At 38.4% G+C, this 27,754-nt stretch overlaps 3 protein-coding genes across 3 annotated transcripts; 2 read left to right on the top strand and 1 right to left on the bottom strand.

Annotated features, from left to right (window-relative positions):
* Positions 1-405: 405 nt before the first annotated feature.
* Positions 406-11,521, bottom strand: LOC147866949 (tobamovirus multiplication protein 1-like). The gene is made up of 10 exons (XM_087339727.1): positions 11,215-11,521; positions 4,913-5,003; positions 4,675-4,820; positions 4,520-4,591; positions 4,359-4,431; positions 1,586-1,631; positions 1,431-1,494; positions 1,245-1,298; positions 916-993; positions 406-824 (listed from the first exon to the last, which is right to left on the bottom strand). The coding sequence occupies exons 1-10, from the start codon at positions 11,389-11,391 to the stop codon at positions 732-734; spliced, it is 894 nt and encodes a 297-aa protein (XP_087195853.1). The 5' UTR covers positions 11,392-11,521; the 3' UTR covers positions 406-731.
* Positions 11,522-14,149: 2,628 nt separating this feature from the next.
* FBX2 (F-box protein 2) lies at positions 14,150-16,745 on the top strand. Its single transcript, XM_087339726.1, has 2 exons — positions 14,150-14,297; positions 14,840-16,745. Exon 2 carries the CDS (start codon positions 14,892-14,894, stop codon positions 16,548-16,550), a length of 1,659 nt encoding a protein of 552 aa, XP_087195852.1. The 5' UTR covers positions 14,150-14,297; positions 14,840-14,891; the 3' UTR covers positions 16,551-16,745.
* Positions 16,746-18,933: 2,188 nt separating this feature from the next.
* Positions 18,934-26,420, top strand: TIC110 (translocon at the inner envelope membrane of chloroplasts 110). Its single transcript, XM_087339724.1, has 15 exons — positions 18,934-19,601; positions 20,639-20,698; positions 21,414-21,537; positions 21,612-21,680; positions 21,787-21,885; positions 22,011-22,077; positions 22,158-22,222; positions 23,319-23,413; positions 23,564-23,688; positions 23,804-23,904; positions 24,013-24,232; positions 24,325-24,479; positions 24,569-24,694; positions 24,841-25,827; positions 26,003-26,420. Exons 1-15 carry the CDS (start codon positions 18,997-18,999, stop codon positions 26,246-26,248), a joined length of 3,144 nt encoding a protein of 1,047 aa, XP_087195850.1. The 5' UTR covers positions 18,934-18,996; the 3' UTR covers positions 26,249-26,420.
* The last annotated feature ends 1,334 nt before the right edge of the window (positions 26,421-27,754 follow it).

Below are 27,754 nucleotides of genomic sequence, written 5' to 3'. Positions count from 1 at the left end.
TGAAAGGATGGAACATACTCGCACGTTAGTGAAGTACATACAAACAATGATTTCGCTATGAAACAACATACTCCCATGTCAGTGGAATACCTTACTAAAGGCATAAAGATTTGAGGGTTGTTGAATACTCAGAACTTCAACATAGTAAAAATAAAAATACTGTACATAAAATCTGTACTAAAAAATAATCAATTATTTGATTAATTGATTCGTTTCCATTGTTAAAACAGAAACAGGGAAACTTTGGATAGTGGATTTTATTTCAAGATCAAATTAAACCATCAAAAGACACCTCCCTTAACAATGCCGAAAAATGTCACTCCTATTTTAAGTTCAATCTCACCCTCCATTTGCTTTGAGAACGATGATGGCACATTATTGTCTACCCAGAGTGTTTCATGGGCATGATGGTAACTTATTAAAAGTATCATTGCTTGTCCTTTAATCAATGCTCATACCAACACCTATTACAATTACACTTATAAGAGTGCATAAGAATGTAAGCAGAGCATAACAATACTGTAGCACAACATGTGCCTTTCCAACAAAGGCGACATACAATCCATGAAGGAGCTTCCAATGCACAGCTCCCTTAAAGAATAACTCAATTGTCACAAAAATAAACATTATTACTCAATACAACTTTGGCAATTTCGTAGGCATCCGAAGTGGTGACCCTTCGCATCAATGAGTATACAAGTTTATTTTCTTATCGCAACCATCGATTTGTCTCACCGAATAGGATGATATTGACCTGAAACTCGTTTTGGAGGAAGTTTGCGCAGAATGAATAGCACCAATACTGATGGTAGAATCTCCACCAACTAGTTCAATACAAAACCACAGGTGAGCATAGGTCAATTTTTAAACCATTGACCATATTCTTTCACATCCATTCAGATAGATTCTTCTTACCGTGTAGAATATCAGGTTCAACACTGGATGTTCCAGTACATCCAAATCAACATTTTCATCGAATGCTGACCAAGCTATCTGAGGAATTTCAACATATAAGAGCCATACCCCACCAAATTGCAATAGATTTTCTTGCACATGTTTTAATTAGTTGGGAATGTTTACTCTTCCAACAGTAATAAAGAATCAAGGATAAAAGCACCTAGCAGGTCAAATTTCTCTCTTAGATGAAAAATTGAGCCTTCATAATTTGATCCATTTTTGTCATTAAATCAGCTTATAGAAACTTCTCACCACCAAACAATGATTGTGTAATCTCAAACACATACCACAATTGTTCTGATGATGAAGCATGTGAAGCATATGACTGTGACAAATCCAACCTGTCATCACCAACAATTATTATAATTCATTCGAAGACGTTCTTGGTGAAAAAGAATAATATCATAAGACACTGCATATCGTATGAATGTGTACAAAACAAACACATCTAAAGCTACTTTTACATGTTGTACCTCTTTCAGCTTCTTTCGCCGGCCTTTTGATTCAAGCGGAAAACGCCGAAGCATCAAGAACAAACTTCACAAATGCATCCTCAGATATATAAATTCCATTACTTTGATTTTTGTGAAAGTGCATTTCATTAATTGAAATAGTTCAAAAATCTCACCTTCCACCATAGAGTACGAAACCAAGCGCTGCAAAGAAGGAAACAACTGCAACCAAAGTGGTAATTGTTACTTTTATGTAGAGCCACAATATACTGAGATGATGGTAAAACTCGGAAAAGAGAGCTTTGTAAAAACATTAAGGAGACCTCATGTTGCCGAACACGAAGACAGAAAACTATTATATCCCGTTTCATTTTGATGTATGTGATAAGTCATTAAATTTAAAATTTCAGAAATACAAAACCTGCTTTAAATCCTCTCTTGAACCTCTAATAAGCTAACACAATAACTCTTCATCGATATAACAGTGGCCTTTCACGTTTCAAGGTCTTGATTGAGTTTATTCCGAACACTGAGTTTATCAAAATCTCTGTTTTTAAATCTATGTAAACGCATGTATATGTGCACTGTACATATGCATCATAAATTAATATCTAGTGCGGAGTGAATCAATAAGAAATATGAAACGGTCAATTACAAAACAACAAGACAAATTTCTAGTTAAAATTGACTAGATCCTATGACATTCCTACTTAGATCATTGGTGTACAAGAGTAGGTGATAGTTCACAAGTTAAACCACCAAGCTTTGCTTCTTTATATGTAGAATAACGTGCAAATTCTATAATAACGAAAGCACCCATTACATGAGATAAGCATTTAGAAAGCCAATTAGAAGAATCTATATGCATAATTATGTGCACAAGGCGGAAAACTATTGACTACTCAGCTTACTGATAGAAAGAGTCTGAGAGAGATAGGATGAAGTAGCTTAACTGCCCTAGCACCCAAGCAGAGTGAGAAAAGAAAAATATCATTGAACATATGCATTCTTTCTTACATGGTATCTCAGATTTCTAGGATATTTTGTTTTACTTGCTTCATTTGATGAGAAGGCTCATGGCTGCATGACTTGAAGATGCCAGGTTTGCAGCTGAGCACATTTCAAGATTCAATGGTCTATTCAATCATCTTCAAGATGTGGGATTGCAAATCTTCTTACTCATGTCATTGCAAATCTTCAATAGTCTCACTCTCAAATAGTGCACATCTTACATTTTATGGGAGCTTGATTTATAAGGTTATTCCACAATCTTCACAGGTGGAGCAGGACTTATTCCCTGGGAAATTAAAATCAGCACTCAAATTACTGCTCAACCGCAAGGCAGTTGCCCACATTTACATGGCAGTATCAGATGAAGTTTTAGGAAACACGAAGGGGCTGACTAATGGTCATGAGGGATGGAGCAAACTGCCCTTCTTTAACCGCAATATTACCTTTTTTGGAATTGTATTCAGAATTCTGGATGTCCTACTTCTGCAGAATGTCTCAATTCTGATTCTGCAAACATTAGACCTTCAATAACCATTCTTGCAACATTGAAGGACTTGGCATTGTTGGAGTAGCCATGGAGAATGGTCAAGAGCTGACACTAGAACAAGTTTGTTTCATTCCTAGGATAACGAAGAGCGTGTTGTCTGTGGGACAGCTTGTTTACAAGGCTATTACGCAATCTGTGGGACAACCTAGGCCCTGTAAATGTTACACCTAAGTATGTGTAGGAGCATGTGTATGCCACCTTTTCCTCTACCATGAAGAATTTTAGTTCTCATCTTGCTACCCATGATTGAGTGGTGTCAAAGAAAGGGTGACAAAGAAAGAAAAAGGAATAGCCTTTCACAAGAGCTTTCACCTGTCAAGTGACAATACAGTGTTGAATCTCCCTCCCTAAAAATATATGAGAGGTGTTATAATCGAGATGATTTAAGTGTTATTGTTTTAAGTGGTGCAAATTTATATCTATCCAAGTAACAAAAGTGTTCAATTTTCACTTCTTCCTCAAAAGGAATAGCCTATCACAAGAGCTTTCACCTGTCAAGTGACAATATAGAGTTGAATCTCCCTCCCTAAAAATATATGAGATTATAATCGAGATGATTTAAGTGTTATTGTTTAAGTAGTGCAAATTTATATCTATCCAAGTAACAAAAGTGTTCAATTTTCACTTCTTCCTCTTCAGCATCTATTTTGCATGATCCCATTCTCTTTCCTCCAACCATCTTGGCGATTTCCCTTTTGAATAAGATATTGGCGATTCGACGGGGGTAGATGCTATCCTAGCCACACCGTGTAACCAATGATGATCATCATATCATAAATGATGTTGCAATATGCATGTATCCACATTTGTCCACCCAAACACCAAACACAAAGTTCAGCTATGTTCCTACGTTGTGGTTCATCCTCTATAACATGGACAATTGTACCACCTTCAATTGCGAGCATGAAGCAAATTCTTGGAGGATAAATGAAACAAGATCACTACTTCAAGAAGGTATCCCCATCATCCCATTGTTGACATAGGAGGTCCTTCGATAGCAGTCAAGGGTAAACAAGTAAACATGTAATGCAGTCAAGAGTAAACAGAAAATGTATAAAGTCAAGATAAAAAAAATCAGACACGATCCCTCAGAGGCATTAAAATGTGGATAGAAGATGAGTTTATTTAGGCACAACTAAAAATACGAAACAAGATTTGGCAAAGGCACATAAAGCTAGAGGAGAGACAGATTTGGGAGATGACGTCCACAGTAATCACAATCCACTTTTCTTTTCAACTTTTTTTAGTATGTGCTAATGGTGTATCCTGAGGTGGATTGTGCAGAAACATTGTACTTGATTGATCCCATGAGATAAGTTGAAATATCCCAAATCTTGTGCACATATTACTATACAGCTGGTATTCAGATACATATATTTGTTACTGCTTACTTGCAAAAAATAATCTTGCCACAGCCACACTTGCTGTATTATAGCTACGCCACTCATATAGCCATATGACAACCTGTCAGAAGAAACAATCTTAAAAGTGTTTTCATTTAACGAGATACATCATTCTCTTCATGAATTTGAATCCAATGAGTTCCCATCACCTGTATCCCATAGATCACACCATTCATAACAAGAAATCCTGGGCGGAGTTTATCAGATGGCAAGCTTCTTGCCTGTTATAAAATACCAACAATCAGATTAGTATTAGAAGAAATGGCACAAAGTTTTCATCCAAGCCAATCAATTAAGCCAAAACCTGGTGATATATTTCTGCCCAAAAGAGAACAAGAAGGGTATATGTTGAGAAGAACAGGAGCCCAGGGAAGTCCAAAAGAATAATGGTAAAAATCTTGATGTTGAAAGAAAATACATTTCTGTAAAAGCCAAAAACTAGGGCTCGAGCTGCACAAACAAAGCAAACCATGTGCTGGATTATTACAATTTCATGTTTCCAAAAAGAATGAAAAAATAACACATAATTCTAAAACACTCACCAAGATTAACTATAAAATTCATTAAATGAAACACTTTCTGTGTAGTCCATCCACACTCTGGCACTCGCATTTGAATTCGTGCAAGTTGTGTCTGCATGTATCAGATGACGTCAAGAACTAGTAATTGAAACGTGGAAATTCAACACATTTAGCCCAAACGCAATATTAATTAACCAGTAGAATCCTGTCTCCTACAATATTTTAAGCCTCGTATATATCTCAGGAAACTAAAAACAGATGTTCAAATTCCCAACAAATTAAATATTCATTCACTAAATTCATATAATCATCTAGTAATAACATCTGTATGAATATGGTATGGGCCATATTTCTGTACAGGTGAATCTGTTTGCAAACTCATCCCATAACACTTTGAAAACAAAATAGTAAAACAAAGATAAACCCTCTGATCAATGTCATGAATGAATTTTGATCAATACTTACTCTGTTGACACGTTTGGAAATGGAACACTTTCTTCCACAACCTTTATTTACAAATAGAACTAAGCACTTTGAATCATGCAAATGGAATCCAAGATGAATTCCCCAAATAGATGAATGCATTTTAAACCCAAGGTATTCCTTTGGCTTGTGATATGCTTCATAAGAGCATTGAAACCTCTTTCATACTTCATCTAAGATCATCCTTTATATCATAGCACTCCAGTTGTTAGTTCTCTTTGATCCCATCCAAAAAGCCACTGAAACACTTTAAACAGAGCTTCTTCTTCTGCTGCTGCTGCTGCTTTTGCTTTTTCACCCTTAATTGTCAAACACAATGAATTGAGATTAGGTTCATTACTCTATTTCCTAAAAAAATCTATTTCTTTGACAAGACTTATACATTCTCTCCAGAAATAGAGTAATAAACTTAATCTTTAGGTCTACATCTCCCAAACTTCTGGCTCCAAGACTTAGGAGTGACTCTCCATTGCACATTGTCTGATATTTATTCACTGTTGCTCGTTAGCTTAAATGAATTTCCCACTCTTCATCACCTCATATGAATTCTCCTTTGCTCATTAACTATATATGAAATTTCCATTCCTCAATAGTTTACATATAGATTCAACATTACTCATTAGCTGCAATGAATCAGTTCTCTATGCACATTAGTTTATACGAATTCATCATTGCTCATTACCTCACAGACATTCTCCATTGATCATCAACTTAAATTAATTCTGCATTTATGAATCTCCATTGCTCATTAGATGATATTGATAACACTCTGTTCACATCCAAACTGTTTTGCTGTGGTATAGCAATATGTTCCCAATTACTTTAGCAAGATCTCACCCCATCTTACCGATTTACCCATTGGGATTTCCTAATAAAACAGTCATGAGCACCCAAATAATACAAACAAAGATCAGAGGTAAATGCCATGAATAACACAAGACCCTTAAAAGCACAACACCCTCCTGCCTTCCGACACCGACTTTTGAGGAAGAACCGGCAGCACAAATGGCGATTGCCGAAAAGGCCAAAAAGCGATATCAAGAGGCCAGGGCAGAAGTCAACCAAATCCGCGAGCAGGCAAAACAACGTGAAGCCAAACTTCAGCAACTACTCGACGCATGGATGGCCAAGCACAAGCAAGCTCTCCAAGACCTGGAAGAAAAAGCAGCGGCAACTCTTCAGGCCGCTAACGCGGAAGTCGCTGCCAAGGTCCATGATATGGAAGTACAAGGCATGCTTGCTCTTCAGACCGCCAACGAGATATCAGCTGCCAAGATCTGTGAGATAGAGGAGGAGTATCAACGGGCTTCCGCAATAGCAAACAACCAACTCCTGATTCTCCAAAACAAACACACAGAACTCCAGCAACACTTCAATAGGCAGCATCAAATGCTGCGGGAATTGGAGGACGAAAAATATACATTGTCTGAGTCCCTCCACAAGCTGGAGACCACAGCGCGAAAAGACCGGGAACGATACCAACAAGAGCTGGAAGAGGAAAAGATTCGGCTCCTCTGACGGTACGAACAACACACGGAGCGATGGAGCAGAAGGTTGCCAACCTAAGCACCTCGTACCAACTTCAGACAGCTCAGCTCGAACTCAACACCGAGACTGCCAAAATGGCAATGAACACTCTCCGTGTCAAGTATGAAATGGGTGAAGAGCGAGTCAAGGCGTTGATTGCAAAACACCGGCAGACGCTGAACCAGAAGGTCGAAGAGGCACTCGCTCGAGGTTGGAAATAGTGGTCGGCTCAAGCAGCCAAGTTACAGATATTCCGAGCAGATGCCGAGAACCGAAAAAAGGAGAGCCGCAGATTCTATCAAATGAACGAGAGTAGTATTCAGGTGCTCTGAGAAGACCTCATTGAGGAGTTCCACACTTTGGCTCAGACGCATACCACAGCGCCTTGAGGAATTCAACGACGATCAACTCCTCCTCGCCATTGAAGCGGATAGGTATGAATGCGAGCGCCTCCAGGCCGAGAAGGAAGAACTGGCCTCTACAACAGCAACAGCGGAAGCCTTGCCCGAAAACGCAACACAGGAGCCGCACATTGAAGAGCTCATAACCGAGGGAAGGCAAGGCCAAGATCAGGACCAAGAGCTGGCGACAGAACGGAAGAAAGAGCTAGAACCGGAGACAGGGTTGGAACAAGATAAAGAGCCGACGGAAGCGACCGAACAGGTCAAAAAGCCCAAGCACGGGGAAGTGACTCAACAGCCAGCCGAACAAGACACCGCCCAGGAAACCATTCCGGAGAATGCGGAGCAAGAACAAAGGGCCGATCCTCAACCACAAGAGTCAGAGCCAGTGGAGGGCATCACATCGATTTTGGAGGAAGACTAATGTACCAATATATATATATATATATATATATATATATATATATATATATATATATATATATATAAATTCTTTCAATATTTTTCGAGTCGCAGTATGTAGCAGTTTTTTATTTTTCACACTACAATTGTTTTGGTCAATTTTCGGGTTCGACGTACAAGGCACTATCCCACGGGCGTGCCAAGTTTAATCCGTGGGACAAAAGGCACGAGGTGTGGAAAGAATCTTAAAGCAAAAGTGTGAAAGCGGAAGCGTAGGACAAGTGTGAAAAGGTGATAAGAGCCGAGCACTAACAGCCGAGCGGGAAAATAACCGAAATACAAGCAACCGAGAACAAAGGCCAAGGATCAAGAGGAAGTAGTTGGAGCGCACCAAGAGGAGAGGAAGCTATATATAAATCATGAAGTAGTGGAAACATGGAGAGATAGAGAGATACCTATTCGGAGTCAGAGTGACTAAGCCTAATCTTAGAATTGTATTGAGGGAGCGAGCGATACTGATTATACTCGGTTTTGTACTATCATTATATTAGCTGTTAAGTAATCAAATACCGATACTTTTTTGGGTCAATCTCTGTGCCTGTCTCGTTTCAAATCTATTTCTACTTGTGCTGTCCATTCTATAAGTCGTGATTCCGAATCGGTTGTAGCCAATTCTCGGAGTATTCCTAACAGTAAGGTGTAACGTTTCAGCCCCTACTTGGCCCTACCTTAGTCTCTTACGCCACCATGATCCCTTGACCCGATTAACTCAGGAGGAGTAATCAAAGGTGTCTGTGAGAAAAACTGTAAATAGCTCCAGCGGAGCAATTGTTAGAACAAATTAGACACAGCCAAGCTGTGAGAAGGCTGTTAGACAGCAGTAGAAAAAATGGTTGCAAAGAGTAGACACAGCCAAAGAATAGAGCTAGTTTTTAAGTAGCAACAAAAATAAAGTCTTTACAAAAGAGGCTGGTATAGCCTATTTATACAAAATTGGGGAAAGTGGGTGAAATGGTTGTTTGCTAGTTAAATGACTCTTGTACTACCAAAGAGGTACAATAAAGTAGGAATAAGAGGGAATATCTTGGAAAAAGTGGAAGACAGAAAAGGCATTTAAATCGGTACAGATTCTAGAGAGAAGAATCTAGGAAGAGAGAGAATGTACAATAGAGATAATAAACATGAAAGAGAGTGCAGGTCTGGAGCTGCCACCCTCCAGCAGTGTCCTCCAGGATGGAGCAACAATAAGCTTGTTGAATCATACTCATAAAACCCTAAAAACACAATGATAATTGTTGAGATGACGAAATAATGCAATGCATGCAACAGCTGCCATAAATACACAGAAAACCTTAAAAAACAAAGTGATTTCTTTGAACGAACCCAATACCGATATCATAAAAATCCTTGGAAAATGCCATGTCAAAAAAGCTATGAAAGAATGCAATATAAAGTATCACAAAAAAACCTTCAAGTGCAAAGCGTCGATGCATTGGGAGAAACAAGAATCCTGGATAGTGGTGTGAGACGACAAGTCAAAAGACTAGGTTCTGGAACTTAAGAGACATCAAACGTGTGTTTGGCATAGTGAGTGAAGTATCTAGGAAGTGCGTGGGAGACTTGTAGTATAGGCAACCAACATTAGATAACTTTCAATTGTTAAAATTGTGGTCTACATCCTTGACCAATGTTTCACATTGGTTGTGGCGTAGATGACTCCACTAGAGGGCTATTCAAGAAGGTCATCTGCTGCCAAACATCTGACAATATTCGACTACGTACACTATGTCTTGAGGAACTTGATTTGTCTCAAGATGGAATGCCACATCTTGGGTGGTTGGATCCGCACCTTGACATTGAACAGAGACTGCTGATTGAAGATTTCACGGAAGATCCAAGAAGGTCAAAATGAACAGATGTGCAGGTGCAGTCATGGCTAATGTCTCTTAAGAAGATAAGGAACTGAGTTCAGTGGATGAGACAATGTAGGATCTGAGGTGCAAAAAGATCGCAGAATATGAGTTGAAAGTATTTCAGGTAACCAAACTTGGCAAATCAGTGGATAGAATCTGATAAGAAGGTCAGTGAGAGGAAATGTTCCTGGAATACTAAGTACACAGTTGATGGGCTCATAAATCAATACAATACACGACTACTAGTGAGAAGAAATGATCCTGACTACTAAGTACGTGGTTGATGAGGAATCATTCTGTACAACAGCAAGGCTCACAATTACTCAAGTTATCCTGGCAGTGTCCACGAATAGCTATCTCAATGAGGAGATATTCGTGGAGCAATCACCCAGATTTGATCTAGTTGATTCAGAAAGTAAAGCCTTGAGGCTGAGGAAAACTTTGTATGGGCTGATGCGTGAAATAAATGTTTGGCACAAGCAGCTGATGGAACAAGGAGATGTTTGCCAGTCTAACTAAAAATGTTTGCTTAATTCTTAAGGCATTCGGAATGTAGGACTGAAGTACAACCTATCTGTTGTACAAGACTAGACTTTACCTATATGTTTGGGTGCTGGCAAAGTTTACAATGAGTTTGGAGAAGAATTATCAAAAAGCTATGATGTATATTCTACAGTACCTGAAGGGTACAGTTGGATCCGGCATCAAGTTTGGCCAAGAACAAAAGTTTCACTGGAAATTGTGATTCTCACTATGTTGAGTTAGAGATCCAGAGACATGAGATCTACTTCTTTAATTTGTTTTTCTCTCTAAAAATCGAATTACTTTCCTGAACCAGCAAGAAGAAGTTGTATGTCAGGTGAAATTAGAGAATTGTCCTTCAACCAAAATTGCCTTTTTACAAAGGCTGGGAGGACTAAGAAGCAGCTGGGAAGCATCTGAATGTGATACAATCTAGTGAAGAAAGATGAGCTGGATGATGTGGAAATAAATGCAACCGAATGATGTGGGAGTTCTGACAAGCAAATACTGTGGGAATCAAAATCCAGAAAGAAATGGATGAGACGATTAGAAAGGATAAAATACTTGAAGGATTCTTAATATGAAAAAGCACCGGCAGTCAACAGAGAGAGCGTTTGAATAAATGCAGTAGATGGTTATTCATTAGGCTAACATCCAATGTAAAACAACAACATTAGAGAGTTCTCTAGTTTAATTTCACTCTGAAACACTGAGTTGTAAGTGTACTTCTTTGTTTTTTATACTAGCTCGCATTGTATCGTTCTCTCTTCTTTAATCACGCTTTGACACAATGCTAGTATCATCTTTATCTTCTCCATCGTTTTCTATGTCTATTATTCCTCTATGCATTCCCAATTCTCCGTTTAAAAGTTAACAGTATGAATATTTTAGACTAAAAACTAAAAAAACAGTGTTCCTTAAAAGAGAATGCAATATGAATATCACAATAATAATAAAACAAAGCGGCCACTGTGAAAGAATGCAATATGAATATAATGTGAAAGAAAACAACATGAATATCACCAAAGAATACCCTAAAACCAAAGCGGAAAATAAGAAAGGAAGAATTGCTTACGAATGCAACAGTTCCAACGATAGAATAAGCTGCACACAAGACATAGAAGATGGTTTGTTGCCATGTCTCAGACTCGTTTACATCATCCCACCAGCTCTTCAGTGAAGAAATCATAACCATAGCTCTGCTATTGAACATGTGGAGGAGGAAAGAGGGGTCCTGTTGTGATATATCCATAATTGGAGTGTAGATTTGATTTCTTCTGCAGGCGATGAAAGAGGTAGAGGAGGGACCATCAACACTGCGTGAAAATATCTGGCAGGCGAGAGCAAAACAAGGCGAAGAAGGAAGGGGCGGTTAGATCTGTTCTGGAGAGGGGAACGGCGCAGCAGTGGGGGGAATTTAGCTTCGCTTTCTCTGACTGTCAGAACAGAGGAGAGGAGGTTATTGCGTTAGGAAAGGCAGAGGCCTATCTATGTATGTACCGCCTCACTGCATTTCTTTTAAGATCAAAAGAGAGAAGAAAAAAAAAGATGGAAGAAGGGGAGGGAAGGGGGAGAAATAAAGCAAAGAGAGCAAGCAGCAGACGTGGGAGAGAGAGAGAGAGAGAGAGAGAGAGAGAGAGGACAACTCATATTTGGCTAGCACACTGCCACACACCCCACCCCATCACAAGGAAAGGAAGGAAGGAAGGAACCATGTCTTTGTGTGTTTGTTTTTGTGTGGCCTCGACATTCCCATGGTCACACAATCATGTGTTCATGTGTCACCAATTTCATCGGCCCCACGGGAAAGCACCCCCCCCCCCCCATATTAAGCTTATTGTCGAGCCGCCCCGAATAAAGGTTAGGAACCATGTCTCTGTGTGTTTGTGTTTGTGTTTGTGTTTGTGTGGCCTCGGCACTCCCATGGTCACACAATCATGTGTTCATGTGTCACCAATTCCATCGGCCCCACGGGAAAGCAACCCCCCCCCCCCCCCCCATATTAAGCTTCTTGTCGAGCCTCCCCAAATAAAGGTTTCTTGAGCCAATACCCAAACCTGCCTGTAAGATTTCACCCACCCACCAAGGTTCAGTCAACGACCAACCGATTTCACTGCGACCTTCTCGGCCAAGCCAACCCTGTTCTATTTCCTATAACTGCTCTTGTTCTCCTCTTGATTTATGCAGTTGAACAATCGCCGCTTTTGGATCAAACCCTAGAACGAGCAATAAATTTGGTAGAGCCTTTTTATCCCAACCACTCAAGCATATGCTTCGTGTGAACGTTCGTGTTCTCTTCTTACCTCGTAGTTGGGATGACAATATGAGGTACAATGGATAAAACACTTGCTCTGATTGTATATTGTTGTTGCATTTCATGAATGCAATAGCTAAATAAAACTTTCAAACATTATTGAACATCCCTTCAATAGTGATGGCCTTGACCCAATTTGCTAAGATTGATTTCATCCACTCACAATAAACTATGTATGTACATGGATGCAAAATATGAGCCTAATGTACAAACAAGGCTCGTAGTGATACAAATAAGTGTGATTAAATAGAAATAGAGTACATCTCAACTGCATAGTGTCGTTTGCTCATAATAGATCATATACGAACATGACAAATGGCTAAAATTACTACACCTTTATTTGCTCGACTAACATTGCCCTTTATTCATAATTTAACAAGCTTTAACGATCGCGTTTACTTATATATTTATTACTTACCCTTCTCATTACGATCATTCATGTTTGTTTATTTTCCCTCAACCATTCATTTGAAGATTCATATGCACCATTCAATCATCAATACTCGTGTATTTGGATTGAACAAACTATTGTCGTAATATGCCTCGTCTAATCGTAGCATAGGGACAAATTTTGCACTCTATTTGTGCATGTATCTATTGCCCACGAGTCTCCCATTGTATTTATCCACCAACCCATCATCCCTGGTACTTAGACACAAATTTGTATTTATACATACCTCTTACAAATTGTGCTATATTGTTTGTCCATATGTATGATAAAGTTTCTAGATTCATATACGAATAACTTGAGCATATCCACAAGGGACTTCCTCATAACAAGCAAAATCAATATTGTTTGACATTGTATCATAATCGTTTTGAGAGCAATGTAGTTCCAAAGCTGTTATTTTCTTTCGTCTTTATTCACATAGAATAGGCCTCGTTTATATGAAATTTGAACATGTCCATGGATCGAGGATCTTTATGAATGCCAATTAAAATTAAAATTAAGTTAGTTTATGTCGTGTTAATGATTCAGAAAACATTGTTTTAATTAAACCTCAACAACTTGACATTAACAAGATTGAAGATTCCATCAAATCTCTTCACATCGTCACTGATGGAGTTGAAATGCTATTTTCTACAATAGTTGTGCACCAACCACACACAGGAATGTTGAAAACTTAAGAGGATGTATGTTGAGTGAAATGAAGAGACGTTCATGACAACACAATATATGTATGTACGTGTGTGTATGCATGTATGTATACATGTGTGTGTTTGCAACCAACTATTAGAGACGAGGGAATTGCAACAACGGGTAGACGGTGCATGGATAGCTCGAGTAATCATGTGAAATCTGCATTGTCAGATCATTATCCAGAAAAAGCGCACGCCCATTTCTAACCCAGGTTTGTCATGTCTAACCAGGCCTCTGTTATTTCTAAAGCAGGCCAATGAAGCGCATGCCCATTTCTAACCCAGGTTTGTCATGTCTAACCAGGCCTCAAGTCATTTCTAAAGCAGGCCAATGAATCTTATAAGGTTAAAGGGCCGATGGATTTTCAATAACCTTGTGCAATGAATTAATTAATTGTGCATGTCTGTATGTATGTATGTATGTACATATGTATGTACATATGTATGAATGAACACATGAGAGTTTTTACTATCCCCAAAAATGTGTGGCTGGATGATATTCCTTGTCACATGCGAGAGATGTGTGACAATGGAATGATGGTAGCATAGCTTTTGCTGCTGCATCCATGGCGGCATCATCATCATCATCATCATCATCCATCTGTGAACCCCCTCCCCTCCCTTGAAATCCTTACTCCCACCCCCCACAGGATTCAGAAGGACGCCCCATTTCCCTCCCTGCACTGCACATCTCGAACATCCCGGTGAGTCTCCTGCACTCCATACCATGGAAGGACCTCTCTTTTCTGTTTTACGGTTAGATTTCTATGTTCCCTTTCCGGATCCGTGCAGAAAGCCTGTGCAGGTCAGGAATTCGTGCAGAAAGCCTGTGTAGGTCAGGAATTCGTGCAGAAGTCTATATCGATTTAGTTAGATTTTTAAACGAGTTTTTGCTGAAAGACTGGCACAGTTTGTCTTGAAAGAATCTGAACAGGACAGAATGCATGCCATTTTATGACGTGGAACAGAATCTATCAGTATCCTCTCGAGAGTTGTATGTTATTTTTACTAGAACCCGTGCAAGAATTCGTTAAGGTTATTTTCACAGAATCCATGGAGATACACTCGGTTTAGGGTTTTTAACAGAATCTATGCACGAACCTTTTAGTTTTTATGAAGAGTGTCATTTACAGTTCTTGACATAACCTATGCACAAACATTTTAGCGTTTCTTGGAAAGAATCTATGCAGGAAGCTCCTTTTGAAAGAATCTATGAAGAATTCTGATTAGATATTTTTGTGAACAGAACCGGTGCAGGAAAGGTTTTACGACAGGATCACTATTTAGGGTTTGATTTGATGGCATTAAAAAATAATAATACTTTGGGTCAGTCTGCTGCTGGGATAGCAGATGATGCTTGGTATGAGGGATCCTCCTCGTCCTCGTCCTCATCCACTTCTTCTTGTTCAGATATGGCAGGGATGGTTCCACATGTACCTATACCAGAGCAGAATGCAGAACCTTCTAGAAGCACCTTCTTGGATTTACCCCCTGCACTTATTGCTGAAGTTTTCAAGCATCTAGATGCAAGAGAGTTAAGCATGATATCATGTGTTTGTTCTCTATTCCGAGGGGTCTCTTCAGATAGCCATGGATGGAAGAATTTCTATTGTGAAAGATGGGGGAGTCCTGCACCTTCTTCATCTCATTTTTCTTCTGCTTCAATTAATTCATCTAAAGATTTGTCTCCTATGCTTTCAGAAAAAGCATGGAAAGATTTATACCTTGCCAGAGAAGCAAGAAGTAAAGCTTTCCTCGGTCGATCTCAGAATAATATGATGGTTGGCCACACAAAAGCAATCCGGTGTGTCCGTATGCTCCCATCAGCCAATCTTGTCTTTACAGCCGGTTATGATTCGATTCTAAGAATATGGGATCTAGAAGAATCTTCTCTTATGGCTTGCTCTCGCCCTCTTGGTGGCGACTCTCTACGAGCAATAGCCGTGGATATGTCCTTCCTCGCTGTAGGTGGTACAGATTCTCGAATCAGAATCTGGCGTGAGATTCCAAATCTTTTGCATAGGTTTGATGTTGCTGGAATCATCAAAGAGAGAGGAAGGGAAAACTCCTCGATGATTGAACTTGTTGGTCACGAAGGGCCCATTACAAGCCTTAGTTTGAATGGGACGAGGATTTGTAGTGGCTCATGGGACATGACTGTGAAGGTATGGGATTGCAACACATTCTCATGCATTAGAACATTGAATCACTGCGATTGGGTTTGGTCGATTTCGCTAAGAAGCCAAAGGTTGTTTTCTGCATCGGGGAGCGATTTGTATAGTTGGGATGTGGAGACTGGGGAATGCTCACGAGTTCGCAGGAGTGCTCATGAAGGTCATGTATATGCTGTGGAATGTAGCCGATCCGGTCATTTTTTGTTTTCCGGGGGCGAGGATGGTATCATTAAGATGTATGAAAACACTGAGGAAGCAAGTAATAATGAACCAGTAGCCTTTTGGCATCCTCATTCTGGTGCAGTGTATGCCTTGGCTTTTGAGGACCCCTGGCTTGTCTCGTCATCAGCAGATGGCTCTCTTGCCATGATAGACGTTAGAAAGATCATCGTCAAAAGAGGTCGTGAACCTCTGAATTCATCATTGAAATCTAAAAATAATCGTCATCATCAAATGGGTTGGGCAGTTATTTCGACCGATGCTGAAAGGCCCCAACGGATGCTATTTTGTTCTAATCAAAGCTTATATAGTGTTGATGTTGGAGCAGATCGGATAGTTAGTGCTGGATTAGAGCAAATAGTTAGAGTTTGGGATTTTTCTCGGGCTTTAGAGATGGAGCAACGTGTTCAAGAATCAAGAAGTGTTAGGCTTGAGCAAAGAATGAAGAGGAAGAACCAAAAGGGAAAGCAAGGAAAGCAAGTTTGTAATATGGCTGAAAATAGAGATGGTGGAATGGAAGTGCTTCCCGTTTGGCGGAGGGGGGATATTAAAGTGAAGGCTTAAATGGACACAAGAAGAAAAAAAGCACAGATTCGGCAAAACTCTATTTTTCCAAGAGTAGAAAAATGCACATCTTGAATGCAGAAAGGATTGAATGCTTTGAGTTGAAGTTTCAAGAAGAGGTAGAGGTTGGCTTCCTTTGTAAATGGAAAAACGACATCTTAGTATTTTTCATTACCTTAGCACTCATTACTTTGATGGCCTTGTGCTTTTGGATTGATTCTTTGCTAGCTGTTTAACCAAACTAAACATCTACATGTGTTCATAAGTTGTGGTTTGATAGATATTGGATTACCAGTTTTAATGTTCATATTAGCACTTGCATATCAAATGAATAGTAAGTATAGTAATCTAATGGGGAATTTTTTTCATTGGTCAATATTTTTCGTAAACTATAATTTGTTGGTTTTTATTTTACGTCGATTATGTCAATGAAACTTTTCCCCTATTGTTGACAATGAAACCACGTTGATATGAATTAATTCAACAATTGCTTCATTTTTGAGGAATAATCTCCATGACCTTCCTCTTTTCACTAATGCATGATAGTTCTTCGTCTTTATCGAATGATGTACATAATGAGTTCCTAGTACATTGTCATCCATAACATTGATGTATAAAAAGTTGATAACGTGTTTCATGTGTAAAAACAAATGGCAACCTTGTTTATTATCAATAAACATGGTGTGTGGGTACAATGTGAAGATGGGAGCACCAAAATTGTGTCAAGCCAATAGGTAAGCATGCATCTAAAGGAACAAGATATTTATGCTAGATTTGCACCACCATACATAGGATAGTGTGTCATTGTGTAGTGTGCAAACAAGTTTCCTTGAGGTGAAGTGAAAAACCCCTTGAAACAAGTTGTCAATGACACATTCTTGGATTCCATAATTTCAAGATGTTATTGTAGGTCATGGTAAGATGCATATTTTGGGTCAACAAAAATCAAGTTAGATAGCGATCATGTGATAAGCTTGAATTAAAAACACAAGCTCAAGCAAAAATAGGTTCTAATGCTCTTGAAAAGTGCAAGTACTTCATAATTATGATAGGAAAGCTTTTCGTGAATAAGAGCACATTATTATATAGAGACATCCATCTCTTCTCGATTTTAGTCAATATAAAATGCAAAATATTAGTGCGAGCAACAATTAAACTATTAATAATCACTACTTCAAAATGGAGTGTGATAGATTCTTGTGCACATTGGTTGTTCATCTCCTTGGATGTGTGAAATGTTTCATTGCATTTATTTCTTCTCTCTATTTTGATACTTATATTGATATGGAAAGCATGCATCTTTATCTTCTTCATACATTCCATCACTTTACTGTTATCTTCCATATGTTTGACGTTGTCTTCTCTACATTTTTGCCATTTCTGTTATGATAGTTTTATTATACTTTTGAGCAAGTGTCATATAATGTGATTATGCCATTGTTATTACTTTCCATCTCTTAACGATTGTGTTCCCAACTTTGAGAATCCATGTTTATCAACACTTTTAATTACTATTGTGATTACTACGAACAATTATATTAAAAATTCCGTCAAGGTACATGGCTGATATTTTGCAAGGATTTTAGGAGACTTTTTGGCATCCACTCCTCCATAAGTGAAATCCACACCATAGAGGAATGCAACCAACATTTCATATCTTCTTCATGCAAGGACGTGGAGAAAGTCGAATAAAACCGTATCTTGTTGACATGCATGGTTGTAGCAAGAATGCTAGTGGGTCACGTTTCTCAAAGTTTTTTTGTGCATGCTGTTGTTTGTTGCACTTTCATCCCACCCACAATTTGAGTGTCTGCCAAATCATGGATGATGTGAAAACCACAACTTCCATGGCAAGCCAATTAAGCAAATAATGTGTGTATGACATCATTGTATATACAAGCACCAAATATAAATAAATCCACACATGTAACCTCCTTGTAAGTGCATTGCATTGTTACCAACACTTCCTAAACTCACGTTGAACATATATTGCAACCATCAATGCATTCCACAAAAAGGGTGCAAGGCTTTATGTGACAATCTCACGCCAAGGAAAAGGATCAATCAAGAAGGGTATAAATGGGAGAGGGAAAGGATCGATCGAAATGAAAGATGACGAGGAGGATCAGATGAAGAAGAAGAAGACTTTACCGATGGCCGAAATGATGAAGAATCCAAGGTTGCGATGAGAGATGTGTTGGTGCCGACTCTTCAAAATCAAGAAGAGGTATCCCAAAGAAAAAGAAAGGAACCAAAATGCCTGTCTTGTGTACAGAATCTTGAAGACCTATATGTAAATAACTAAATAAGAAATAAAAAAGAAATAAAAGAATGATGATCGGATAGGATAAGGCCCCCCCCCCCCCCCCCCCCCACCTTGGAAGCAGAGGTTTATTCCTGAGAAACCCTAATTCTCCCCCCCCTCCCCTCGTCTCCCTTCCTCACCATGCTTCCTTGTCCTTCTCTCAAGCCAGCCTCGCCATCGCTTCCTTCGTCTGCAGGCCTTCTCCCTCTCACCCCGATCTATACTCGTCTCCCCTCCCATTCAACAGCAAGAAACGGTAGCAGCAGCAGCAGAAGAAGTGATCTCTCTCCTTCACTTCGCTATCGTTGCTGCGCGGTATCATCAGATGGCGATGGCGCATCCCTGAGCATCGGAAACGGTTCGGAAGATGTTCCGAGCAGAAGCAGAAGTGCGGACGTTTCGGTTCGAAGTGGCTTGCGAAACGCGTTTGGTGGAGAGAGGGAGCTCTCAGGGGTTCATCAAGTTCTGCAAGGATTACCTGCAACTGCTCGATATGCCACCTGTGTAGCCATTGTTGCAGGAGCTCTTGCTGCAGGATATGCTCTTGGAACCAGTTATACGAAAGGTAAAACAAGAATTGCTGCGATCGGTGGCTCTGTAGCCCTTGGTGCTGCTGGCATTGCGACTGCTTACCTTGTCAATTCTTCTGCTCCGGCCATTGCTGCTGTGAAGCTTCATAATGCTGTTGCAAAGCTGGATGATCCAACCTCTCTTCAGCGCGAAGAGGTTGATGCCATTGTTAAAAGGTATTTATATATTCTTATTCATTTGATGTAAAAAGAGTCTTCATGCAATATTGAGTCTTTGGCATTTCTGGAGTTAAATAGAAAGATTCATATGGTTCTACATTGAACATATACATATAAAAATCATGCATCTTTTCCAGTGTATAATAGTTGAATGACAGAGATTCCTTCTGCACATTGACTCTTTGGATATAAAACGGCATCATTGATTTTTCATTGAACTCCAGCATATGGAAAACATGAAGTCTATCCTCTATAGAATGCATCTCAACATTTAAGTGTATGCATTCCACCGACTTGCAGAATACATTGCAATATAACGTGATTCAACTAGATTGGAATGGCTAAAATCAAATCTCTGTGTAAGTTATGGACTTTATTCAATGTGTAATGTGTATGATTGCTAATTTTCACATTGAGTATGTGGATAAAACATGATTTTGTATTAAGTATCTGGATAAAATATATGAATTTCATCAAATGGAGAATGAACATGATTGTTAAATGTAGGATTTCAAGATATCATTCTAATGTCTTGTGATGCTGTTTGGTTTAACAAATGCTCGTAAAACTTTTAATTGATTCATCCTCTTGGCCTGCACTTGGGTCATTTCAGAAAACATGAATTCATCCTATATGGAATGGGTTTTCACTAAACCTTTGCATATACATTATTAGTGCTTCCAATACTGATTCCATCAAAGTTCTGCGAAGTATCTTCCATCACTGCAGAATTACCATGCATATTAGAATGGCACTAACACAGAGAAATGGATTCTATACTAGCTTAGCATTAATAGTAAATCATGTAAATAACGAATTGGGTACACAAGCTTAAAATTGCGTATCCATTTTTTGTTATCTTTTATTTTAGGTAGAAAGGCACCTTATACTGGGTGATTTGATTACACAAGAATGGAGATAGAAATTCACCTTAGAAAATCCAATTGAAGAGCACCGCCATTTACTCTGAAAATCCAATGTGTTTCAGCTATAAGCATTCGATGTATACTCAGTTGAATTTTCTCCTCTTACAGGTTTGGCGTGAGCAAACACGATGAGCTGCTTAATGCGGAGTTGAAAGATCTATATGATAGGTATGTGGTGTGGCCGAAACATTCATAATGCAGGATTGCAGTAATGAAGAGATATATTCAAATACATATGTTTTCAAAACTTCAGTCCTTTCTTTTCAAATTTGCACAGTTCTCACTAACTCTTGCAATCAACTGTTGGTCTTGTTCTATTTATTTCATGATATAGCTATTCGATGTGGACAACTGTGGGCAGATATGAAAGGATAGGAGCATAGCATGTTCATTATCTAATTTTCTTTTGTTAAGCCTGGGTATAATATTATACTAAAATAAGATGTATATAATGATGAATCATATGAGAGAGTTCCATACCGTGATTTATCATAGTTGATATTTTTTTTTGAATAAGCCATCATCCAAAACAAAAACAATAAATAGAAAACTAGTGATAGATACGAATCTCACTAAATAGGGTTTTTGATGTTTCCAAATTGTATTGCCTTGTTAAGTAAGTTGACCACACCAAAGTTATGTGACATGATTCACGACGCATGCAAAATGTAGGCCTTGAGAAAAATTCTGTCAAGTGTCTCTTTTACAATTGTTTTTTCTTACTTCTTTTTTTGCAGCTTCAAACATGTAGCTTATGCTCATGCTCATGAAGCTTCCATTATCCAAGATATATGGAAAACATGTTTGGCTAGGCTCCATAGAAACACATTATAATTGTCTGCATACAAACTTTGAACACTAAGTCATTATATGTTCACTGCAGGTATGTGACTGATGTTATACCTTCAGGTAATGATGATCTGAAAGGAGATGAAGTGGATAGAATTGTTAAGTTCAAAAATGCCTTGGGGATTGAGGATCCTGATGCAGCAGCTGTACACATCGAAGTAATAAGTTACTGAATTTAATGCAGAATTATGTTATCTGTAATCACACTCACTTCTAGTACTGCTGATGGTAGATCGGGAGGAGGATATTTAGACAGCGCTTGGAGACTGGGGATAAAGATACCGCCGTTCAAGAGCGCCGGGTAAGGGGCTTCTGTTGAATGAAAAGAGTGGCCTGGGATTCTCTTATCATGCCTTCATAACCTCTCTAATCATTGTCAATTATCGTATTTGGTGTTCTTCATGCAGGCTTTCCAGAAATTGGTCTATGTTTCCAATCTCGTTTTCGGTGAGGCATCAAAGTTCTATTTACCATGGAAACGTGTATTTCGGTTAACAGATTCACAAGTAAGGAAGGATTCTGAGAAGTTGACTTTGTCTAGGTTTATGTAACCTAGGTGTAAGATTTTGTCCTTCATTATCTTGCATTATGATATATCTATTTTAGCACTGAAAGATGTGGGTTTTATAAGGTGGAAATAGCATGCCGGGACAATGCCCAAAGGCTGTTCAGAACCCAGCTATCGACTCTCGGTTCTGGTAATCATGATTGGTTGCCATCTTATCCCTTGCTTTCTGCATTGGTTGGTTTGATTGATTTTGATTGACGCTCTAAGCAGAAATTGATGTAGAGGAATTCATAAGCTTGAGGAAGGCACAATTGAAGTTGGCATTGTCGGATGAGGTAATTTATATATATAGGCACATTATAAGATGAACATTGTCCAACAAAGCATTTAATGCTATTAAAACATTTGACCATGCCATTAATATTCACTTAAATATGCAATGAAATGATGTACAAAATATGCTCAAAGCATTGTTTTATGGAGTATATGTTATGTCCTAGTTATATATGTGCATATTGTGCTATATAAATGTCTTTTGTAGTTTGCATACTTGTGTATATTATTTCTGAATCATTCAATGCTTCTCTTACTTCTACTATTTCTGAATCATGCAATGCATCCAATTTTGACTTCTAGATACAATGGATGCTGAAAAACCTGAAATCTGATAATCCAAATGCATGACTCCAAAGCCACTGTTGTATTATGCTCTTATAATAATTCAGTAAGTCATAGCAGAATGAAGTATTGAAGAATTGGAGCATAAGTGGCTGAGATTGAGGGATAATAGACAAAGTTCTGAAAATAGCATGAATATGTAGGAAGCTTAATTCATTACTCTACTGGATAGATTATAAAGCAGAGGATTTGGCTTAGGAATATCTGTGAATCGACATGGATGACTTGCAACAGGTTATTAGGAAAAGCGTACATGGCAGGGAATAAGACAATGGGATGGAGAAGCAGAGATTGTCCTTACCTGCATTTAACTTACCAATGATTACGGTGTTGAATTAGCATGACCAATGCCATTTGACATGTTGAGAATCAAGGTGCATGAAATTTATGTGTAAAACCTATGGAAAATCTGGAACAATTTCTTGGGGGATTTGTCTGTTATATGCAATTTCGTTGGGGTTTTATCAGAAAGGATAAACCCCCAAAGGATGTGCGAAAGGTGGCGTCGTTTTGCTGCTTTTTATGAGCATGAACCAGGTTTTGATCATTCCAAATTAAGGATACGGGTCTCTTGTGCATCTTTAGCTTCTTCATGCTGGAGACATGAGCTTGTAGGAATTGCCAATAGTTCTTACTTTACTTTACTATTGTATTTTTGAATTTTATTCTATACGTCATGCTTGACTCATTATAATATTTGAAGACTTGCTTCAATCTTCTGAGTTAAGGGATTCAAATTTTATGCAAAACCAGGTTGCATCTGATTTGTTTAGAACGTATTTGCGGGAACAACTTGAAGAACGCCTTTTATCTGCGGTTGAGACACTTAAGGCTCGTACAAGGGCGAAGTGAGTTTCATAATTTATGACTTGCATTTCTGATTTCTGATTACAATGCTTGTACAACAGCTAAGTGAGAAGATGTTAGAGTTGGTAAAATGTTTGTCGTACTCTAAAGAAAAGTGAACTAGTTTTCTTTTTATTTGCATTTGTTTACAGGGATTCTAGGAAAGTTGTTGAAGTGTTAGAAAATGTACTAGCATACACGGATTCTCTTGCTGCTGTCTCCACGAAGGTAGATCCATCGAGTCTTCCTCCCGGAATTGGATCTGTATCTATCATAGGTAGCTGATAATAATCAGAAAATCTCATGTTCTATTAGGCTCTGCAATCTTTGTTTTTAGCAAAACATGAGAAAACAATGGTAGGTAATGAACAATGTTGGATATGTGCAAGCAGGTGGGATATTTGATGATGAGAGAAAGATGGATGAGCTCAAACAACTGTATCGTGCATATCTAACTGAAGCTTTGTCAAGTGGCCAGCTTGAGGAAGATGAGGTGATTGATGCTGCAATAATAATGTGGCAAATCTAATCCTTTTCATAAGTATGGTTCATGTTTACTATTACTATTATGTAATATCCCTTTTGCTCATATCTTGCCTAGATTGCGTCTCTTGCAAAACTCAAAAATTTGTTTGCTTTGGGCAATCGTGAGGCTGAAGACATTACGCTAGATGTTACTATCAAGGTTTATAGGAAAAGACTTGCTCAGGCGGCAGTTGCGGGTGGAGAATTAGACCAGGCTTCCAGCAAAGCTGCTTATCTGCAAAACCTTTGTGATAGTATCCATTTTGACCCTGAAAAGGCTAAGGAGGTCCATGAAGGTCGGTCTTGATTTTAATGTTGAGGTGAATTTTGACTATTAAAATTTTCACATTAGTGAGTGATCAGTTTTGTTTCTTATTGGCATTGGTAGATATCTATCGACAGAAGCTTCAGCAATGTCTCTCTGATGGTGATCTTAGTGAAGATGATGTAAAGGCACTGAGACGATTACATATATTACTATGTCTTTCTAAAGAGACAGTTGATGCCGCTCATGCAACTCTCTGTGGCAGGATCTTTGAGAAGGTGTGTCTTTTTCTTAGTATAGTAGTTACCTGAAAATTTGAGTCTTCAATTGCAGCTAATGCTCTCCACTTGCCCTTATCAACCTGCAGTCGATTGACAATGCTATTGCTGCTGGCGTTGATGGATACGATGCAGATATGAAGGCGGCTGTGCAAAAGAGTGTTAAAGGCTTGAGATTGACTAAAGAAGCAGCTTTAGCCATTGCAGGGAAAGTTGTAAGTTTCTTTCATGAATTTCATGCTCTGTATGTCATCAAGAAATGGCATTGTATAGCTATTATATTTTTCTCTTGTTTTTACCTTGAATTGCTTGGTTTGTATATTGCATTTGGTATGATAAATTTCTCTTTCTATTTTTGCAGGTACGCGCAGTGTTCGTAACTTATGTCAAGAGGGCTAGAGGTGCTGGAAGTCGTATGGAGACTGCCAAGGAGCTGAGAAAGTTAGTAGCATTTAATACACTAGTAGTCACTGAGTTGTTGACAGATATCCGGGCTGCATTTGGTGAAATCACTGAAGAAAAAGTTGAGGTTCCAACAGTGGCTGAACCAGAAAAAGGGGAAGAAAAAGCTGACGATGATGAGTGGCAAGAGCTTCAAACTCTGAGGAAAACTAGGCCAAAAAGTGACCTTGACACTTCAGGGAAGAAAGTGCAGACTGAGATCACTCTCAAAGATGATCTGGAGCTTCGTGAACGAATGGATCTATATCGTCTATATTTACTCTTTTGCATATCTGGAGAGAGCAGTGGAATGCCTATGGGTACTCAGATTGTTGTGAAGAAAGACACGAATGAATTTTTAAGGCTAGGACAACTGGGTAGTCTATTGGGTCTAACTTCTAAAGAGGTAGCTGATGTACACAAAGGTTTTGCAGAGCAAGCTTTCCGTCAACAAGCAGAGATAATCTTAGCAGATGGTCAGCTTTCTAAGGGCAGGGTACAACAACTTAATGAGCTGCAGAAACAACTTGGATTACCATCTGACGCTGCTCAAAAGGTTATTAGCAATATCGTGAACACAAAAATGCGTGGTGCTATAGAGACTGCAGTTAATGCTGGGAGATTGGACATCAAAGAAGTAAGAGAGCTTCGAGAAGCAGGAGTCGATGTCGAGACCATGATATCGACTGATGTCCGACAGCAGTTATTTAAGAAGATTCTTGATGGAATTTTCTCATCTGGGGCTGGTGATTTCAATGATGAGGATGTATATGAGAAATATCCTTCTGATCTTGGGTTAGATTTGGATAAAGTGAAATCTTTAGTCCAAGACATTGCTAAGCAGAGACTTGGCAATACATTGGTGCAAGCGGTTTCGCTTCTAAGACAGAAAAACAAGGATGGAGTGGTAAGCATTATCAGGATTTCAGCATGTTTTCATAACGCATATTGACATAGCATATTTATATGAAACTTATAAAGCATTTTCTGTAATTTTCCAGATGCTTCTATTAGTCTGGATGTAAGGCTTTAAAATAATTGATTATTCTCAAACCCATTGATTCTTAAATGTAATTTGGCAGGTTGGATCTCTCAATGATCTTATAGCTTGCGATAAGGCTTGTCCTTCAGAACCCTTATCTTGGTCTATTGAAGATGAAGTGTTTGACCTTTTTTGCTTATTTTATAAAAGCAATCCAACCCCAGAGAGGCTTTCTCGTATGCAGTACCTTCTTGGACTCTCCGATGCTACTGCGACCAGACTACAAGAGTTGGTCCATTCTGGAAAGTTTTCTTTAGAGGAGGAAAATGACGATTTTGAGTTTTAGATACTAATTTATGCTTAGAAAAATTTGATTGCTGCAGACCTATAATTCATTAATGAGGAGACAAATAAGAATCGGCTTTTTTGAGGTTTGTATGCAAATGTATGAAATGACAACTTGATGGTTTGTATCTCTATGTATTGATTGGTTTATGGAGCAGTTTTTAAGTCTGTTATACAGGGTTACGTGTTTATCCATTTACTGCTGTAGATGTCCTAGGTATTACGTTATAGGGCTATTTTTTAACCATACGAATCGTATGGTTAAAAATTAGCCCTATAACGTAATACCTTTTCTTAAATTGTTCATAAATGGTTTGGTTTAATGGCTTGAAAGTTCATAAACGATTTGGTTTGCTTTTTGTTTTATATAAATGGTTTGGTTTGGTTTCAAGGCAAAGAAACTGAACTGAACCAAAACTGAACCGGGCCCATTGCTACATATGATCTACTTTTTGCATGGCGATTTTTCAACTGTAGTTGGTATTGTCACATTGATACCTTTAGTCTTAGTAAATCTTTGCTATATGTTTTTCGTATTTTGCCTTCTTGCTAATGTATTATTATATGTAATTTTGGCATTCAGCAATAATCAAATCTATTCTGATATTGTTGAGTATTAGATTTGAATCTGATAACAAGTTGTGTCTGCCTTCACTACCATTTATTGTACAAATATTGAACAGTTGATTAAAAAGTGTTGCTATCTTTTCATTGCGCTATCCTAATTCTTGTGTGCTTTTTATTGTATCACAATATTCTTATTGTTGGCCTCTAAAGAGTTGGAATCATCCATCCTATTCAATTGTTTATTATTATTTGATAAAGGGTATTTATCATAACTATGTTTGCCACTGATCTTTTCTGAAATAAGGAGGTACTACTGCCTCTTCAAACAAGGCTATGGCATTCCACACAAGATCATGGAATACAAAGATCATTCCAAGAAATGGATCAATATGTGGTGGATGTAAGCCATGACCATTTTGACCAAAGGTTTGTTTTTTATCATTTTAGGGATCTCTTGTTTTCTTGCTTGTGTATTAAGTTTCTCATTTGCAATTTTGTAAGATATTCAACATAAATAATAGGCAGTTCAAGATGTCAAAGAGAAATATGTGCTCTTGAAGGAGTTCACTACAATTTGATTGATAGATGGAGAAGGCTACTAAGCCACTTATAAGCCGTCTTTGTAGCCATTGAAGCATAATGCAATGACAAGAGGACATCACAAACTTCCATGAGCAATAACGCATCTGGTGACTAATGAGCATTAATATCAATAGTTTCGCAAGTGTTAAACCTCGTCACAAAAATTTGGCATTTAGTAGATGCTAATACATCTTTATTTTTGGCAACAATGTGGATTAAATTAACCATATCTTTATTTTCTTACAATAGTTTTACATTAACCATATGTTGCCTTCTCATCATGCTCATCATTATTATTTATATGATTAGCTTGCAGCACTACAAATAATGTGGAGGCAAAGGCAACCCTTTCACTTTG

This window comes from Azolla caroliniana, unplaced genomic scaffold (genome assembly GCF_043228905.1).
Source record: "Azolla caroliniana isolate FFs.n. ecotype wild unplaced genomic scaffold, voAzoCaro1.0.p SCAF_2, whole genome shotgun sequence".
Classification (NCBI taxonomy): domain Eukaryota; kingdom Viridiplantae; phylum Streptophyta; class Polypodiopsida; order Salviniales; family Salviniaceae; genus Azolla; species Azolla caroliniana.
The sequence above is the reverse complement of the archived record's forward strand: the minus strand, read 5'-3'. Positions and strand labels throughout refer to the sequence as shown.